The 19322-nt window shown below is 31.3% G+C and overlaps 1 protein-coding gene and 1 long non-coding RNA gene across 10 annotated transcripts in view; one reads left to right on the top strand and one right to left on the bottom strand.

The window, feature by feature from the left end:
* LOC146998846 (uncharacterized) overlaps positions 1-12241 on the bottom strand; it is a 476895-nt gene extending 464654 nt beyond the window's left edge. Inside the window, exon 1 of the long non-coding RNA XR_015039785.1 lies at positions 11877-12241. This is a non-coding gene — a long non-coding RNA (uncharacterized LOC146998846). The remainder of the gene's footprint in view (positions 1-11876) is intronic.
* The window catches only part of LOC118190971 (voltage-gated inwardly rectifying potassium channel KCNH6-like), a 609494-nt gene that overhangs the window by 511293 nt on the left and 78879 nt on the right, over positions 1-19322 (top strand). For all 9 annotated transcript variants that reach the window (XM_085811757.1, XM_085811761.1, XM_085811758.1 and 6 more), the window contains one exon: positions 17097-17519. In XM_085811757.1, the coding sequence (XP_085667883.1) occupies positions 17097-17519 (423 nt within the window). The remainder of the gene's footprint in view (positions 1-17096; positions 17520-19322) is intronic.

The raw sequence follows: 19322 nt of genomic DNA on the forward strand, positions 1-19322 counted from the left end.
AATCAAAAAAGAAACAGTTTTTCACAGACGATTCAGTATTTCTCATTCAATTAATTCAGTTCTCACTTCGCAACAAGGCAACAATACAAAAAAAAAAAAAAAAAAAAAAAAAAAAAAAAACTCAAAACATATATATAAAAAATTACGAAGTAAATCTTAAACACTTATTTTCTCGAAAAAATTCCAGAAAGGACTAAGCATTAATTTTTTTTTTTTTCCAATGGCAGATTGTAAACAATTACAAATGTAACCCAGTTCATTAATTTATACAAGGCCGGATGTGGTGGTCTCTTTATTATGGAGGCACCTAATAGCTGGGCCACCATCGCCTTTCCATGAATGGACGAACAGTTATAATCATGCCTTCTCCGGGGTTCGAACCCAGGCCCTTCGGCATCGCAGTCAGTTTCCCTGACCACTATACCGACTGGGCGCGGATCAAGCATGATTTAATTCGCAATAATAAATGAAGGCGTTATCTTTTTTGTTGCGAAACTTAGTCTCTCTAGATTGGCAACAAATCTACTGTTCTGCTGTTTTAAATGTAAACAAACATGCCCGCCATGTTATTTATAAATTAGGCTTAACCGCACTTAAACAGCTTTTAAATTGTTGATAATTCTACAAATAATGATTGCAGATTTTCTAAAGGCATAAAAACCTTAACCGGAAGATAAGAACAACATAATTCAATCATTTTTAAAGCAAAAAATGTACAATTTACAAACATATGAAAGTAAAGAAACGGAGATCACTGAGCCGGGTAACAGAGTGGATATATATATAAATATATTTATATACGTTTGGTGAGGCCGATTGCAACCAAAATACGAAGTGCACATCTACATGTTATAGCAGTCCTATATACAAAATTTCAACGTTCTGAAGCTACTCGTTTTTGAGTTATGCAAGATACATACGTACGTACAGACACCACGAAAAATTCTCTTCAGAATTCATTTTAAAGCAGTTTTTAAATTTTTTTTTTTTTTGGAGGAAAACAATCTTTTATTCTGTCGTTAAGTACAGATGTCACGCAAAAACATCGTTAAATTGCATTCGATAGCGGTCAGAATGGATATTTTCGTTGAAATATGCTGCCTGAAACTTTTCGCGATTACAATATTTCCTTTTTACTTCGCACAAGGAAATAAAAAGAATGAGACTAGTATTATGTGAAAAAAACTAAGTGCATGATTAATATTACCTTAATCGGTCTGACGGTTTCCGGTGGTAGCTGACATATCGTTGGACCGGGTGTCTGTCCCGAAAAATGTTTGGGATGTCTGTTCAGGATATGAAAATCATGCATAGTGCTTTTGCAACATAAGGTTAGTTACAATACCATGGCGTCGAAAGCAGCCCCAAGACATTTATTTACAGGAATAGTGGTAGGTAAATGGATATAAGACTCTTTAAATTTGGCTCCCATGGTTTTCACCATCAAAAATTGAGACGGAACTTGAGAAACTAGTACAGTCACTTAAGGTCTTGGTCAGCGACATGTGTTACTACTTTTATATCGTAATACTTAATTATATTCTGACATTGCAATATGTTTCTTGCATCTTCTGTCTCCAAAACTATAGCTATTATACTGCCACTTAGCCCTTGTATGTCCACATATGTTATCAAATTTTTTAAATTCTTCAGTAAACGCCGGATATTGGAGGACGAGGGGCATACACCTGCTCACCTCTGGAAGACGGGAAGCAAGGAACAGCGTAAATATATAAATTATCTATTCTGCTTCTTGAATAATTACATGAGATATATTTTTAAGCGTCCATACGCTTTTCCAATTATTCTACCGTATACGAAGTTTTACAGGCAGTCAGATAAAATTATCACTTACTAAAATGTCAGATTAATTTACAAATGGGCATTTTTTAACATAGATCTCTTCCAGTAATAATGATGTCACATTTGGATGAATAATAGCCTAATGATATCATATGTAATCATAGAAATATTTTAGCGTTAAAAGCTTCCAGACGTTTCCGTCAGAGGAATCATTTCCTCCCTGATAAGGGATATGTTCCGATGGAAAGTACTTTGTTTTTGCCTGCCTCTCTCTCTCTCTCTCGATTCTGTTGTCATTTTTATTGCACTTTCCATCGTGCAATCATAATTTACCTTGTATATTCTCACTTTAACGACTATTTTACAGTTGAATCGTTAATTTACATATAGTCTCAAATAAGCGATGGTTTGATGAACTGATTGATATTTAAGATATTTCACCATTCTGTATGGAATAATTTTAGCTAATAATTGTATTTCGCTGAGCTTTTAGTTTTCTCGAGATTCGGGAATTTTGCAAGGAAGTTTTGCATTCCCCCGTACTGGTGGTGTAAATGCCATCAAGCCCAGCTAGCAACAAGGACATCCGAATCCCAGTAAGAGTACCTTGGTTTGAATCCCAGTTCATTTTGTACGTTTTCTGGTTTGAAGATAAACCTAATGATGTCTAACATAATGGCATTAAAATGTGGTGATAACTCGATTTTATTGAACGGTTCTCGTGTTTTTCTCGATCATCTTTTAATTAAGAGAGACTATCCAGGATTATCACCTTTCTCTACACGTGTTCTTGTGGTGTAAATGTTGAGCAAGTCTAGCTAACAGTGAAAGATCTGTAATTCAAAAGGGAAAAATCAAAAGAGGGAAACTCTATTATAAGAAATGAAAACAGAACAAAGTAAATTGTTTTACGTGTGTTTTTAGTCTGTTTTTTATGATATTGGAGAAGTACTATTATTTATTTTATAATTCCAAACATTTTTTGTTCAGATAGACTTTTCAATGGTCTATTTATTTATCTGCTAAATGGGTCTTGTGTCTGGAAGCAAAAATAGCAGAAACGAAGAAATGCCTCTATGTGCATTCACTTCTATTTTGTACAAAATAAAGCACTTTTTTGCGTTACCGTATACCTTAGGTACACATTATATATTTTTGCCTTAACATTTTCCTCCAGTTCCCCTATCCATGCAGTATTGTCTGCATCGAAGGCTTGAAAAAAACCCTGCAGTAACATAAACAGTATGGCAACGATACATACACACACATAATTTGAAAATGGGTATGTAAAAATTTCATTTTACTTTTAGTAATTACACTGAGTAATATTTTTTACGGAATTTGATATAATAAAGGGTACATAAAATCGCATTTGGTGGTACCGTATAAAAAATGGTCTCTTTTTAAAACATTAGTGATCGCGTTTGATGTCATTTCATTGCATGAAGCTCTGACAAAAATTATCTCATTAGAAACATTGGATACAAAAATTTACGAGTTTTCTAAGGCTGTTTGTATTCAAAATCTATGGAATCCGAAAATACAAAATACTAAAATTTTTGAAAACTTAGGCTATGACTGTCAAGAACAAGTCCTAATTCCAGTGCTTTCAGATTGTGCAAGTTCTAATAATTTTAGAAAATTCTACATATGACAGTAACGTTTTAGCCCAAAGAAGAGTTAGCTCAGAAGGGCTGTTAGTCTCAAAACGGAATTTTTCTTTGAATCACTATAAAAGTCTGAATCATTTTTCAAATTGTTGCCATCAAATATTATCGCCGTGTATTATACTTAAAGAAATTAAATAACGCAGAATTTGCATGAATGTATGCATGTTTTTTGCACTGTGGAAAAACAACGGTACCTAGAGCCATTAAATTTCGAATGACGTAATCCTCCACAAAATTATGGGCACCTAGAAGAATTTGGAAGTTTGAATTTTTTTAATTATGTATTTCATATTTTGTAAACGTTTAACGAATTTTTAATCAACAAACTCAATGATTTCAAAGCGAGCAGTAGCAAAACTGTACGGGAAACATCATTTTTATCTCTCACGCGCTAGACCCTCTATCGAAAATTCTGTGAAGATTAGCCGTTTTTAAATATTTTCAGCCCAAAAGAACACTAGCTCAAATGCTATCGAAACGTGTGTTTGTATGTAAATGAAAAAAACGCCCTTTGGACGTAATATAAAATCTGAAAGCTTTCAGATTTATTATTATTATTATTATTGTTATTTTAGTTTTATTGCTCTTTATTATAGTTTTTCCAAGGCCTTTTTTTTTTTTTTTTTTTTTTTTTTTTTTTGTGTGTGTGTGTGTGTGTGTGTGTGTGTGTGTGTGGTGACTCATTTACATTTGTTATTAACTAATCATTATAGGCAATTTTATAGTATTTGTCATCGGGCTATTTTGATATGTATTTGTCAATTTTTCATACTAGGAATCTCAGTTGGGAGTCATCAGAATTTTAAAGAAAATATATTAATATTTGTATTACCCGAGGAAACACCTCCATGTGACAGCCTATAGAAGATTTTATAAGTGATATTCTTTACAGTTACAGAACTGAACCCGTAGTTACAGCTGCCACAAATTACCTATTCTGCTACTTGTGAACAGCTATTAAAGATTTGATATATTCGTTACTTTGACACTCTGTTTTCTTAAATTCATTATAATCAATTAAGGTAGTTTAGATTTTTGTTTTGACTATATTAAATGATATAGTAGTTGAAAATTGAATCTAATCAAAATAATAAAATGTGAATCTTTGAAATAAACCAAAATATTTTCTTTTTATAGACAAGCGGATTCTAAAAACTGTTAGTCCGTACACGTGTTCTGTTAATAGTAATACTGAAATTAATTTGTTAGAAACTGTTCGTATTTGCATTTCATTACAAATAAATTTAATGAGCTTTATAATAAAAACCATTAACCCATATTTATAATTCAGGCTTAAAATTTTTAATAATGCATAAGAATATTAGGGGTAAATTTTATTGACAAATATCATATATTAATTTAAAATAATTTAATTAATAATTTATAAAATAAAATTTAAACTAAAAAATATATTCATTGGATCATCGTCAGGCGTACTTATTTTCTGAGGAATTTCACTACATTACAAAAATTAAAAAGAAGTGGTAAAGGGAAAATGTGTTTAAATTTTCATCAATGAATAATAAATAATAAATAAATTGACTTAAAAAAAGGAATCTCTTGAGGAAATTTTTCATTAGCCAAGTAATTGTTTTAAAGAGGAATGGTAGTACTACATTTGTATGTGTAATGTTCACCCATTTGGTTTACAATATATGCAAAGTTAAGTTTTACAATCATATAAGAAGACCTGAAAAAATAAATCTATTATCGTTTTGCCAATGATTTCATTCGTCTTTGAATAAATATAAAAAATTATTTAACCACCAGTTTAAGTAATTGTTTCAGATAAAAAAGTAGATTCTACCATTTTCTTTCCTTTTTTCTATTTAAGTGAAGCGAAATATTTGATATAATAGCCATTTTTCAGTTTTCTTATAGAAATTACTCGTCAAATATTCTTTAAGCCAGAAACTATAAAATATTTGCATTATCAGTCTTAAACACTTGAAATTAAGCAAATAAAAGATATTCCCGGCTCTTAATGTAAGAACCCGATTTTAATTAAAAGGTACATAACTACGAATCTATTGAATTCAATTTTCGTCTGGGGCTGATTTTAAATGAAAAATTTTTTAATACTTTTGAATTGGCCAAGAAACAGTCTTCATTCTTTCATGAAATTAATTATCCATAAAAATGAATATTTCTTGCTCGGAATATTCTGAGTGTTTCCTCTGAAATAGACAAAAAGGAATGTAGTTGAATTTTTTATAGAAAATTACACGAGCTCTGAATTACAGATTCGTATAACTTTCCACGCTAATACAGAATCATTTAAATACAGATTCATTACAATCTAGCTTATCTAGAAAATATATTTTATTTCGAAGAAACTGAAACTTCTAGATTTGTCAAAAGAAATGCTGTCAAATTCTGACAAGATTCTCTTTCATTCTAGTCCTATGAGTCTAATGTATCTGATGATGTCTTATTGTTTTGTCGGATAAATCTTCCAGTAAACTTCTGATAGTGTCAAAAAAAAACTTCTTCGTACTTTTTATCGCTGGAAACTGAACATAGCATCATTAGCAAGCAAATGAAGTGAAACTCATAAAAGTTTTCCCAGCGACCAGCCCAGAAATCGTTGCTGTAGACGAAGATAAAGGTTGGGATCCATCGGCAGCTCATTGCCACTGTTAAAACCTAAAACTCCGAAAAAGTAATAACACATCGTAAAGCGGTATCGTTAGGTTTCGTTTACCACCTTTATCTCTAGTTTCATAATCACTTTTCAGAACACTTTCAATTCCAGAAATCGATAAGAATTGCTACAGACGGCATTTTCGCATGCGGTCCCTGTCCGCAAGTAGAGGTAGAAAAATCTCTTGACCTTTTCGAAGGTCACGATTATGTTATGTAGATGAGAAAGAAGGCTTGCCAAATCGATTCCCAAAGACGGAGATATTCATAAGTTATAATTTTCTTATTTATCTTTTAGTTCTGGGGGGGTGTTTGGGTACGGAGCGGAAAGGTGGTGGATATTTGCCAGGGTTTGGCGCATGTATTGTTCTGTGGTGGGCGGGAGAATGATGCGGATGGCCTATTTTTCTTTCAAGTTTTGAAATTTCGCTCTAGCATCTGTGTTTTCACACATTTACATTTTCACTATCACCGGATGAAATATGAAACGCCGCTTATTGGTTCTGGTTCGCTTTGGCCTTTTATATATGCTTCAACAATTTCATTTTAACTGCTCTCGTAAGAAAGCGATCAATGATACGAGTGATGATTAAAGATCTGAAGCGATTCTCATTGGTCGTCTGCCCTTTAAAAGGAGGACATAGAAAGCCGTTGCAAAACTTGAAGTAAAACTAATTACTGGACATAAAGAGAAACGTAATTTTTTACTTAAAAGTTATAATGAAGAAATTTGCACAATAGAGAATTTGTAAGAGGATCTTAGGAGCATAGAGAATGTAAGAGTACTCTTTATTTTTATTTTTATTGTTGTGGATGTTTAGCTTTCATTAATCTTTCCAAATTACTTAATATTCAGTTTTATTTTTTGTTATCATCTTCTGAAAACCATGTACATTTTTGAAGTTTCATCGTTAAAAACTTTAGTATTTCCTTTCCCACTCCCCTTCTATTTAAATTAACGACTCCACTTAAATTCCGGTTTATGCTTCTTTTAATGGCTTCTTTTCTGCATTTTAATGTTATTTATGTGTGTAGGTTTTCCTTTAGGATGATAAGCAAAGCAATAATTTTATCTTGAAACCCTTTACGATGATACTGCTTATAAATCTGAAGATATTCCACACCGAACATCATTACAAACGACATTATGCTCCAAAACAAATTAATTGCTATAATTATAACTAGCTTGGACAGTAATTAGCTAATTTTTAAAGGGAATCAGACCCTGCCATTAATTATTATTCAATATGTCGATCGAAATCGTTCAATAGAAAACTTTATAAATGAGCTGTCTGCTCAAAAATGTTTGAAAATTGGTTGTCTATGATTAGCAAACATGATTTTACTAAACTGAAAAAAATAAATAAATAAATAAATAAATAAATAAAAAATAAAAATAAATAACTAGCATTAAATATCAAAGTATTTGAAAGTGAGAAATCTACACTAATAATTTTTAACTTGTGCTCTATGTTCTCGTTGCGAATGGTATTAGATACATCCACAAATCCATCGAATGGCATTAGATACATCAACAAGAACGGATGGCATTTAGGAGATCAGAGGATAGCATTTTGGAAATACGCACCTTTGGAGAGAAAAATAAAGATATTCTGTTACCTAATATTAAATTAAGAATATAGTCAACAGAAATGTTTGTAGTCCATCACAATCTCTTTATTTAAAATTTGAATTTTAAAATAATATTTCTGAAATATTTCAAGGAACAATTTATGAATCTTGTTTAGAACACAAAGTAATCTGTGTTTTGTGTCTACTGAAGTAATGACAAATTTGATTTTCATTGTAAGAGAATTATTAAAATGCAAACATCTCTTTTCCGAAAGAAGACAACAAATATAATTCTCGGGCCGAAATCAGGCATATAAGGAGATTCCTGGTGTTTATCATAAGCCTCAAGTAAAATTCTTGGTACAGTAATAAGTTGTTATTTTCTCGCCATTCAATGGGATAAATTTACGCTATTACGTATGTATTTCGTAAACTATAAAGTTAAATTTCAGTCAGTTTCCGCTTAACCGTTGCAATACTGGTAATGATGCCTACGATTAATGCAAAATAACGTTTACTGCGAAAAAGTTTAAAATCACGGAAAAGAAAAGTAACCCATATTATAATTATTAATAGATAAATATTATTGATAATTTACCTGCATTTTCAAGCAATTGAACCTCCAGATTAAATTCATGGGGTACATCAAATCAGTATTCAAAGTAAAAGGAATGTTTCTGTTTACGTTACTGTTCAGTATTTCGATAGGTGGAACAGGAAATTAATGACTACATGCAGTTTTAATTTTTATGAATTAGCAATTTAATTTTAATGTTTTAAAATTGGTTGTATATTCTGGGCAATATTCAATTAAACTACCTGCTGTTGTAGACAAAACCAGCTCTCCTGATTACAACATTATTTACTATCCCTGTTGTTATCCAATGCATTTTCCTCTACCTTTTTGTATTTTTCATAGAAATTTTGTTTTTCGCTGGTGGTTAGTTATCGATGGTGGTTAATTTTCCATCGTTCCACTGTAAACAAACTTTAGACAGGATCCGGGTAATTTCCAACCATTCTAACTTTTCCCTCCTCACGTATATGATTAATTAGAAGATAACTGCAGTATTTTGCTATATTACTATTATTCTGATCCTGAACAGCATACGTATTGATTCAATAAACTCATTAAATTAGTGACATTTTTTAAACATTCATTAGTCATTGTTAATTGCTCAATCTAATATTGGACTTTTATGAAATGTAAGGTCTTGGTGAAGAGAATATCAAATGTTTTGTGTTTGTTTGGTTTTTCTTTGAGATAGGAAGTAACTCTGATTTAACTGGTGTGAAACTCCTTGTCATGTATTTCTAATTAGATTCATTTCCGCAATCAAGATAAAATTATGAATAGCGTTTTAGAGTAAGTGTTCGCATCTTTTTCTTCCTTATTTGCCAGGTTAAGTTCGTACGAAAAGCATAAAAATTTTCCACCTGTGAAAACTAGTTCCTTTTCGAAAGAAGAAATAATTTTTCATAGGTTTGTATAGCATCGATTAAAGCTTCTATTCTTAAATGAAAAATAAGCTTACAGGATAAAAAATCATAAATTATAAGTACAAAGAAAACGCTTATGAAATCTTACAATGCTGTTCATCCCACTAAATAAAACAACTTCTTTCATAGCACTCAGAAACAATCAGTCAAAACTAATTTAATAAAACTGATTATGAAATATTTCGGTAAAAGCGCGACTGAAAATTATATATTACTGTTATGTTAAAACAAATGGAAAAGTATAGAAACAAGAAGATCAATAAGGAACCAAAAAGAAAACCAAAAACAAAGAGAAACCGTATAGAAATAAAATCCGCAATACAGAGAAAAATAATAAAATGTTAAGTTAGTAACATGAATGATTTTAAACTTATATCCTAATATTACGTTGAAACATATTATAAATATAAATGCATAAATATTTGTGACAGTCAATTGAAAGTGTCGTGTAAGATGAAAAATAAGCAAATGAAATTATTTTCAACGTAAAATCACAAACCTGTTACAAGCGAACGCAATTAATATAACCTCTCAACCATTCATAAAAAGTTTTACATAATACGCTAAACATCAATGTTACCAGTTACACACAAGTTATGCCGTTTAAGCTCATAAGTATAATGGTACCTTGTAGCATAGGAGTAAACTTTGATGGGAAAATCCGAAACAAGAAATCAAACGACCGGTGAACATCGTTTGAAAGACATTCTTGCTTATACTTGCAATGTATAGTCTAACACCATCTCGCTGAAAACAAAGCTTGACATCAGGCACGTTGCATCACATCAGGCAAAACTTTCATGTGGGCCTGCAATAATGCGTTAACTGTAATGGAAATCCTTTACTATTATAATTCTTAAGACATGAATAATACTGGATAAATTACAGTACATTCGCTTTCTATTTCTACAAGTGCTAGAATATACTTTCGGCCCATTCTTGAAACTTTGATACTAGAATATACTTTCCTGAAAATCATCATATTCCTCCCATATAATGCTACAGTTCTATGTTTTCTAATTTTTCAACTCTGGTAAAGATTCATTAAACACTAGTAGTTATGTTGTATATATATTTCGACAGGTGTAGATAGAAATATGAGGGATACCACTGATGAGCAGGTATCGTATCCACATATTAAATACTATTTTTCAACATATGCAAAATTACACTGCAACGCATTGCACACTGCAAGTGAAGAAGAATTCAGGATTGTAGAAGACTGTCTTGCATTTCAGAACAGTTCAAGATATGCCTCGAAACCTAGTGCCGCTTCATATTGGTTATGAAGATAGTCTTGTGGGATGAGAATTATATTCAGTACTTACGTAATTGAATCATCTAAATATACATTTCAGAGAACGTAAAATACGCTAAAAAACTGGTTTGTGAAAATATTTATAGATGATAATTCCAGCTGCATTTCATACTTAGAAACTGAATAACAAAATTAAATGACCTACAGGATTTTAATGAAACAACTTTGAGAAAATAGTTGAGAATTAAAAAAAAACATGAAAGAAAAGCTAACTTGCGGAAGAAAATGCGACCCTCTCCTATGATGACTACTTCTAAGAAAAGCTTATCTAAAGATGACCACCCATGGGTTCCAGATGATTTTGCTGTTCTGTGGAAATGGTCATCTTAGAAAAGTGATGTTGAACACATGTGTTTTTCCTCGTTACTAGAAATATACTAGTCACTTTTGAAAATAATCGTATTAGTGATAAAGTCTGCTAGAGATACTTCGCTGTAATTTAATAGTCGCTGAAATTATCTTGCCTTTCGGTGACTATTTAATATTTTACTCTATGTAGATAGTCATGCTTTATAGTCTTAACATTTAATTATATTGCTTAATGCTATGAGTAATTAAACAGCCCTGAAATGTTTCCAATATAAATTACCTAAAATCCTTAAAATATTTCTTATCATATAGAATTTTAGGATTTAATTTTCTGTTTTGAAAATAACAACAACAAAACAAAACAAAAAAAATGTACGTCAGATTATATTTCGGTTAAATTCAAAAGGAGTAGTTCAGGAAGTAGTTTTCTTTAAAGTTTTAATTGACTGTCATCTATGTAATATGTATCACCTAAACACGGTTTTAATAATGTAATTAATTAAAAATTTCAAGCGATGATTTTCGCAAACTTAATATTCTGCAAGCGTAGAGATGCAACGCTTCGTTACAAAAATATGAAATATTTGATGAGTTGATGCAAATATGGTAATAAACACAAAACCCTACAATAAATATAAAATTAGGCTCTTTTTATTTAATGATATTTTAGTGATACTGATTAACCTATACAAATATTATATTAAACCAATACAAATACATTAACAAATACAAATATTATAGTAAACCAATACAAGTACATTAATCTATACAAATATTGTATTAATCTATACAAATATTATATTAAAATAAATGGGTAATATTTGATCAGATCAAAACTTTCATCCCAAATAAAATCCTAATCGCAAAATCATCTGCGAATAATCATACTGTTTCTTTCCACCATGCGAAGAAAACTTCAACAGAATCTTATACAAATGCAAAAAAAAATGAACTACATTTAGCTTTTATTGTATTTCATAAAATAGCAATTTCGTTTTAAAATTAACAAATGTAAAAATTACACTCCTTTTTTACGGAAATAAAAATAAAATAGAACTGACCTTCTAGTCTCTGGCAGACGATTCCTGGATCCAACATCCTTTCTTCAGGCTGGCAAAACAACTTCTGCATTTGTTGCTTCATTGGCTAAAGTAATCCAATTATATGCTAAAGTAAGGATGCAATAGTTAATCCATAAAAGTGCATAACAAATTCCACTTGATAATCGTACACTGTTTGAAACTTGCAGGTCTAGGCCGCTTTTCGTACTTACATGCTAGATTTTGACACCCTATTAAGGATTAACCCTATTAATGATTTCATCACCTGAAAAAATAATGAATTATCGATGAGTCGATGTAACAGATAAGTGATTCATTATCTTAAAATATTGAAAATTGAAATAATAATATACCATTCTTCTTATAGTTTTGATATCCAGCTGTCATTTCAGAATTCATAAATGATTCAAATAATTCTCTAACTTTCATTTTTATCAAATTTTTCATATCTATCTTTGAACGCTTTGTGGTGCACTTTTTCAATCGGAAGAAATGGATTGCATATACAAAAAAGCGTTTATTGTTTTCTTCTGTAAACTGTAAAAGTCAATATTTATCATTTAAAATTTAAGTATTTTGAAACACGAAATCATTTATGCGTTCATTTAGCGAGAAATCGCGGATGTAATTATTGGAATTTGAAATATTACTTTTTAAGATCTCTTATTTTGCAAAAATATAGGAGCTGAGAAACCACTTTAGAAAATTACATATTTTTATAAACATTTTAAGAGAAAAAAATAATTTTACTGAATTCTTAGGCTTTAATAAATAGAAATTATTTCAAAAATGAAATAATCCCTGCCATGACTTTTTTCACATTTATTAGCATTTGTTATCCAGTTATCATGCACTTGAAATGTAATATTTTTAAGATCCATCTTTGAATAAGTTTTGGTGATTGTGTTTTTTCTTTCATTTCCTAAATATTAAATTCTGTTAGAGAGAAAAACGGAAAATATTGGCCAAAATATGTATAAAATATTGTTTTCCTTTTTAGTAAGCTATCTAAATATTGTAACTTGCTTTGGAATTTTTCTGTAAAGGATAAATTTAGTCTCTGCTTCTGTCAAATATGGGTAGAATCCAAAGCATGTAATCAATTATGTGTGTAATTAACTCAAAACAAAATTGTTGTACAAAATGACATACATTCACAGAGATCGCAAATTTTAAAATTAAATTTTTAAATTATATTTAACATACTGTATGCTAATTATTATCACAAAACTTAGATATATATTTACAAAAATTATAAATACCCAAAACTACTTCCTTATTTTGTTCTTTTTATTCATATAAATAATTCCTTTTTTTATATATGAATGATTAGGATACTAGCTTATGGCGAAGAACAAGCATGGCAGTTACGGCAGTAGCATCAAATTTTCCGTCAATTTCTCAATCTAGAATTTACGTTAATAATTTTATTAAAATTTGGCTGTAGAAAATCTAAACGAACATTGATTTTCATAAGTGATTCAAAACATACCCATCTTAAACTGTTTGCATCGTTCAGATGCTGCCTTTTACTCCTGATTATTCTCAAATCAAACCTTGTCCTTTAATCTCTCTTAAAAGTGTCCATATGCTATAGCCAGTTGTCGGCTTTGTCATCCAAAATTAACGGGTGAAAATCCTGAAAGATCACATGTGTTTCTTCATGTAAGCTCAAATGACCTGGAATCTTGAAACAAAAATTAAGTTATGCAGAAAAATTATTTTCCAATATATTTCTTACTTATATTCTAATAAGAATAACATTAAAATCATTTAAAGATGATAAAATAATCTAATAGTTATAACAGGAATTAGGAAATAACTCTGGAAATTCAGCTTTCCGTGTATATATCTGAAAAAAAAACTGATACTTATGAAAAATTTGGTATTTATTCTGCCACAATAAAATCACTATCCTTAATATGACTAAGGGGAAAAAATATATATAATCTTCGATACTCTAATCCACTAAGATCTTTTATAGATATACTTCCCGTATTATTAGGAATAGCAGTAATCTGCAAATCTGATTTTATCTATTAAATTCCTGCGATATTATGTTACCTTACGAATGTATTAAACATGTTTGTTACCTTACGAATGTGTTTTTTTTCCATGAAAAAAATTTCATCATTTATATTCAGATCCCTAATAAGTTATTGCTACTATTTATACTTAAATCTAAACTTTGATTTATTTTTAGAAATATTAGTCTTATAACACAGCTGTTAAGTAAAAAATATGTATATAAATTCATACATACTTTGAATATAAATATAGATAGCTATATACATTCTCATATACATTGTTTTTGTAAATTTTATTTTAATAACAAATTTGATTTATAGTCATATTAAATCTACAAGTGCAGTCAGATGCATATCTAAAATCACTTGCAAGTAAATTTATTAGTAATACATTAAAATCTTACAAGAATTCTTATCTAAGTTGTGAAGCCTCACATAAATTCAATTATTCTAATAATTTTCTGCAATTAAAGATATTTATGTTTTTCCTAAGACATAAGCTTTTAAAATATAAACATTCTTAAAAATTATCCCTTTGCTTGTGGGATTGGTAAATGAATCACAGTAAAATAATAACTGATATCAAAATAAATTTTTCGAAATAAAATAATCTAATCATTAACAGCCTTTTTTAAAAAAGAAAATAACATTCAGTTAGCCTGAATATCTTCATCCAACCTACCACAATTGTGAAATAATATTCTCATGTGATCGAAAGTGACGAATGTTGATCGAGCAAATTTTCGTTGTAGAAGTCGCGATACTCGTATCACTCGCGTTATTTATAATTAGTTACTCGGTTTCAGTAAAACAAACGATTCGAATTCACTTAAGAAAAAAGAAACCTAAACGCGAAACCTTCAGCAAATTGAACTTGCGTTTGTGGTTGCATGCGAGGAGGAAGTGGTCTCCGAAAAAATACATCATAAATAAGGAAAGAAATGAAAAAGCTTCATCTGAGGAGACAGAATGTCAAAAGGTACGTTAGCTTTTCTTCAGGCTTTTCTTTAATAGTTTTCATGAAACTTATCATAAACCTTGATCCCTCACTACAGCAAGTTTAACAATAAGCAACAGCTTCCGTTCATAACTAAACGTGCTGGCATATAACGAAGTTTGAAATTTGATTTAAAATAACATGCCTTATAACGATTATCCTTGAAAATGTATGGATATTAGATAAAAATTAATCTAATATCCATACATTTTCAAGAAGAAGCACTGAAGTGCTGTGCATGCATTTCAGCTGAAGAAGTCTTCAGATTCTTCAGCATTGAACTTCAAAACAGCACTTCTCAGTCTTCACCTCTTCATTACTCTGCACATCAGCTTCTTCAGCTGCAGTGCATTTGCACTACAGCTGAAGATTTTCACTTCTGCAGCTGAAGGAAAAGATTCTATATTTAAAACTTTGAAACTAGTCCTGAAAATTTATGATCATTAGAAATATTGCTCAGAGTATAATGATGAGTTTTTTCTGCTGTTTATTTTTAGATGTATGACATACATTCATAATGTCGTGAATACAGGAAAAATTACTTTTGTAGTATATGAATAAATAAGCCATAAATAAAACCATAAATAAAAAACTTAAATTACAGAAATTTACTCACTCAACATTATCACAAAATTAAGCAACATTTAACATTAGAATTTGTGATGATTTCAATTGAACAGGTTTCGCATATTTTAAGAAAAAGTTTGATTTTCGTTACATTTCATTATGAGTAAGTATCCTGATCTCGGATAAATAGAGAATACCTATGCCTACTAAAAGAGAGAGGAGTGAGATCCTTTGAAGAGAGATCCGCGTCATATGTGCATCTTGAAATGCTTGGAATAACTTATTTGAAATCAGCGTTAGTCCAATTGAACTGGCCCACCAGCGGCCGAGCGGTAAAGTCGCTGAACACTGGAAAGGCTTTGTAAAATAATTCTGTCCGAGGTTGGTAGTTCTGCCCGAGGTTCGAATCCCGCGAACGGGCTAGCCGCATGGGTGTTTTCGTGGTTTTCCCCATGTCTAACGTGTATACGAGCCAGTTTCCCTTACAAAGTCCTCCACGAAGGCATCCCTCCACTTAGGCATATAGCCCTAGTGTGCTTTGCCATAATTAAATACACCACCACCACACCACTGTTGAACTGCAAAGAATTCGAAAACACACTATGAATATCTGGAACTCATGAGCAATAATATGAACGTTTTGAAAATTAACAGTAGTATGAACGTTTTGAAAATTACATGAATTATAATGAAGTGCACATTAAAACACGCATAACCAACTCAAAAATATGAAAACAATTGTTGAATTTGTAACTAAAATATTGAAGAGTTTCAAAAACAATCCTTGGTGACTTTTATGAAAAAATTCACAAATCGGATTTTACTACTTCACGCCAAAAAAAATAAGCCACTGTTTCATTTTTGACGCTTCATAATAAAAATAGTTAAATTTGTTTTTATTACTTATGTGTATTTCCATTATTAATTTGTTACTGAAAATATTTGCATTCAAACGCAGTTTCGTAAGTACATTTAAAGAGGATAAAAATCACACAATAAAGGAGATAAAAATCGTTATTTTATGTGTCATTCTGTTAGAAACTGAACACTGCTGAAATTTCCAGTATTAAAAACACAAACTTTTGTGTCCAAGGATACAGTCATCTAAAATACAACAAAGAGTAAATTTACAAAGGAATAAAGAAGCATAAATGTCATAACGTAGGCAGAACGGAATCCTTACGCCCCATGTCTGACAATATGTTTTGTAGAAATCAGAGCTTTATTACGGAAAAATTTATTTTCCTTCTTCAGTATTAACAATAATGTGAGCATATTTTAAACGGTCTTTTATCAGAAAATTCGAATTATTTTACAAAGCCTTTCTATGCATAGGACGAATGAGGCATTTCCTCAAATGTTAAAAGATACATAGCATTAGAATGTTATATATTAACTATTATCAATGCGAAAGAGTTAAAAATTCTATTAAGGATAATCATTTGAAAATTGCCTGAGATATTTGACACATAAATGTTGCTTTTGTTTGATTTTGAAAAGTGATTAGTCTATTTTAAGCATTATCTTCAATAGTGATTTCATTTTAACAGTCTGATTATCTATTTGAAATAATCCTTTGTTGTAATATTCTTGATACATTTTAATTGTATTTGTTTTTTTCTTCTTCAGGTGCTGTCCCTGGGAGCTGATGTGTTGCCCGAGTACAAACTGCAGAAACCTACAGTCCACAAATGGACCATCCTGCATTACTCGCCTTTCAAGGCGGTATGGGACTGGATCATCCTGCTGCTGGTCATGTACACGGCCATATTCACGCCTTATGTGGCCGCTTTTCTCCTCAGCGAGGAGAAGGCGGACAAGCGCAACAAAAAGTATGGCGACGACCCAATAGTGGTGATCGACCTGCTAGTTGACGTCATGTTCATCATCGACATCCTCATCAACTTCCGAACCACGTATGTCAACTCTAACGACGAGGTGGTCAGCCACCCCGGCAAGATTGCCGTCCATTACCTTCGGGGATGGTTCATCATCGACGTCGTGGCAGCCATACCCTTCGACCTACTCTTCCTTGGATCGGAAACAGACGAGGTTTGCGGAACTTTCTTCATTCTTCTTCCCTTTTAAAATTAGAGAGCTTAAAAAGCCTTTCATTTCCGATTTCCGCGAATACTGTAATTTTATACGTATCATAGATTTCTATAAACTCTCGTTACAACATCTGTCATGGTAGTTCTGTAATACTAAGGCACTGAATTGGCCTGCTAGTTACACAGGCATATACAAATCTCTTAATCCTGCAGATTTAGTTTATATCGGGTATTTTTGCCACTGAATTACTAATATTTCCTTAATCCTGAATGTGTAGCTCATGTTACGTATTATGAAAGAAAATATGAAATTTATCTGTTTCAAAGCTTGTACATCTAGTTAGATAATTTTAGTAAAACATGAAGTACTCCTCGAAGCTGTTTTTAGTAGCTTTATAACCTAGGACGTTCCTACTTAAATTACTGGTCCAACTATCTGCGCAAGTACTGCTTTCTGATGTGCATGAAAATATTTCACAATGCTATCTACCATTTTTCGTGCGTACGTCGACTCATGTGATATCCAAAACCTCAGTTCGATCCATCAATTCCCGCACAGTCTGAGAAGAAGTTTCAGCTGTTCTCACATCATGTTCTAATATATCACCTAGGTGTTACACTGTATTTTTTCAAAAGAAGCTGAGAGCAAAATTGTGTGATAAATTTATTATGATGTTCCCATAACCGTCAGTAGCTTGTAGGAGCCCAATAAAAATGAGGTTGTTTTCTTGAAATCCATGCAAAGCCTCTTGCAAATTTCGATGTAAATTACAAGGGGTATGTCCCTGTATTATTAGTTTTTTCTTGAGAGTTAATAACCAAAGAGCCCAAAATACAGCCAGAAAGAAGCCTCTTGGCAAGTTTTGATGCAAACTGTTGGGTAAAATGCTTCTGCATTATTAACGTTTTCTTCAAAGATAACAACCAGAGTCCAAACTATAGTGAGAAAGTAGCTGTCAGAGAAGGACACTATCTGTATTGCAAAAAAAAAGAATGATTTGGTACTTCTTAAGCTACATTTTAACCCAGAATCATTATAATGCAGGAAGAGGCGGAATTTATTATTTTTAGTGACTTATTTTTATCCGACAAGATTAGTTACTGACGTTTCTTGCCCATGCAAGGGGATATCTGGGTGTCGTCTTGGATATTTTAGTGCTCTGTGACTGAGCATAGGTGATGTAATTGGCAAACAGGAATACGTCAAATTACTTTATTGTCTCACTAGCCTGAGAGTAACAATTCAATGTTGAGTTATTTGTGTGGGCCATGTTAGCATGTTCAACCGCGTGTGTTTGAACAATGTAAGTCCTATTTTATGTGAGCACTTGGTCAATAAAAGTTGATAAGTTGCGCTGATGTCGTCTTGATACAGAAACAATAGCAGCTGCATCTAAAGCAATAATGTCTGTGCTCTCGATTCTTGGTATCGACTGCGGTCAAAATGGATTAATTTGGCACATATTTTCACTAACGATGAACATTTATTGCTTTCGTGTGGAAGATAAATATGAATATTTATATCTCTATCACATAACACTGATGACGCGTAACCATTCCATTTATGTACAACAGAGACTGTTCCTAACGTAACACTATCTCATTTGTTTAAGCTATCGCTAATTATACTCTTGCCGTTCATAATACCCACTAAATTTAATGTGATTTGCTTAAACTGTTATTCTAGAGTCATTCTGCATTCTGGAATCTTTATAAGAACATAAAATAAAACTTGAAGTAACTGTGGCATTAATATTGATACATTTATTATAATTATGATTTTAGAATTTTTCGTAAGAAAAAA

Source organism: Stegodyphus dumicola, chromosome 2, assembly GCF_044657685.1.
Source record: "Stegodyphus dumicola isolate Sdum_Otavi_A_Nest chromosome 2, ASM4465768v1".
Lineage (NCBI taxonomy): Eukaryota > Metazoa > Arthropoda > Arachnida > Araneae > Eresidae > Stegodyphus > Stegodyphus dumicola.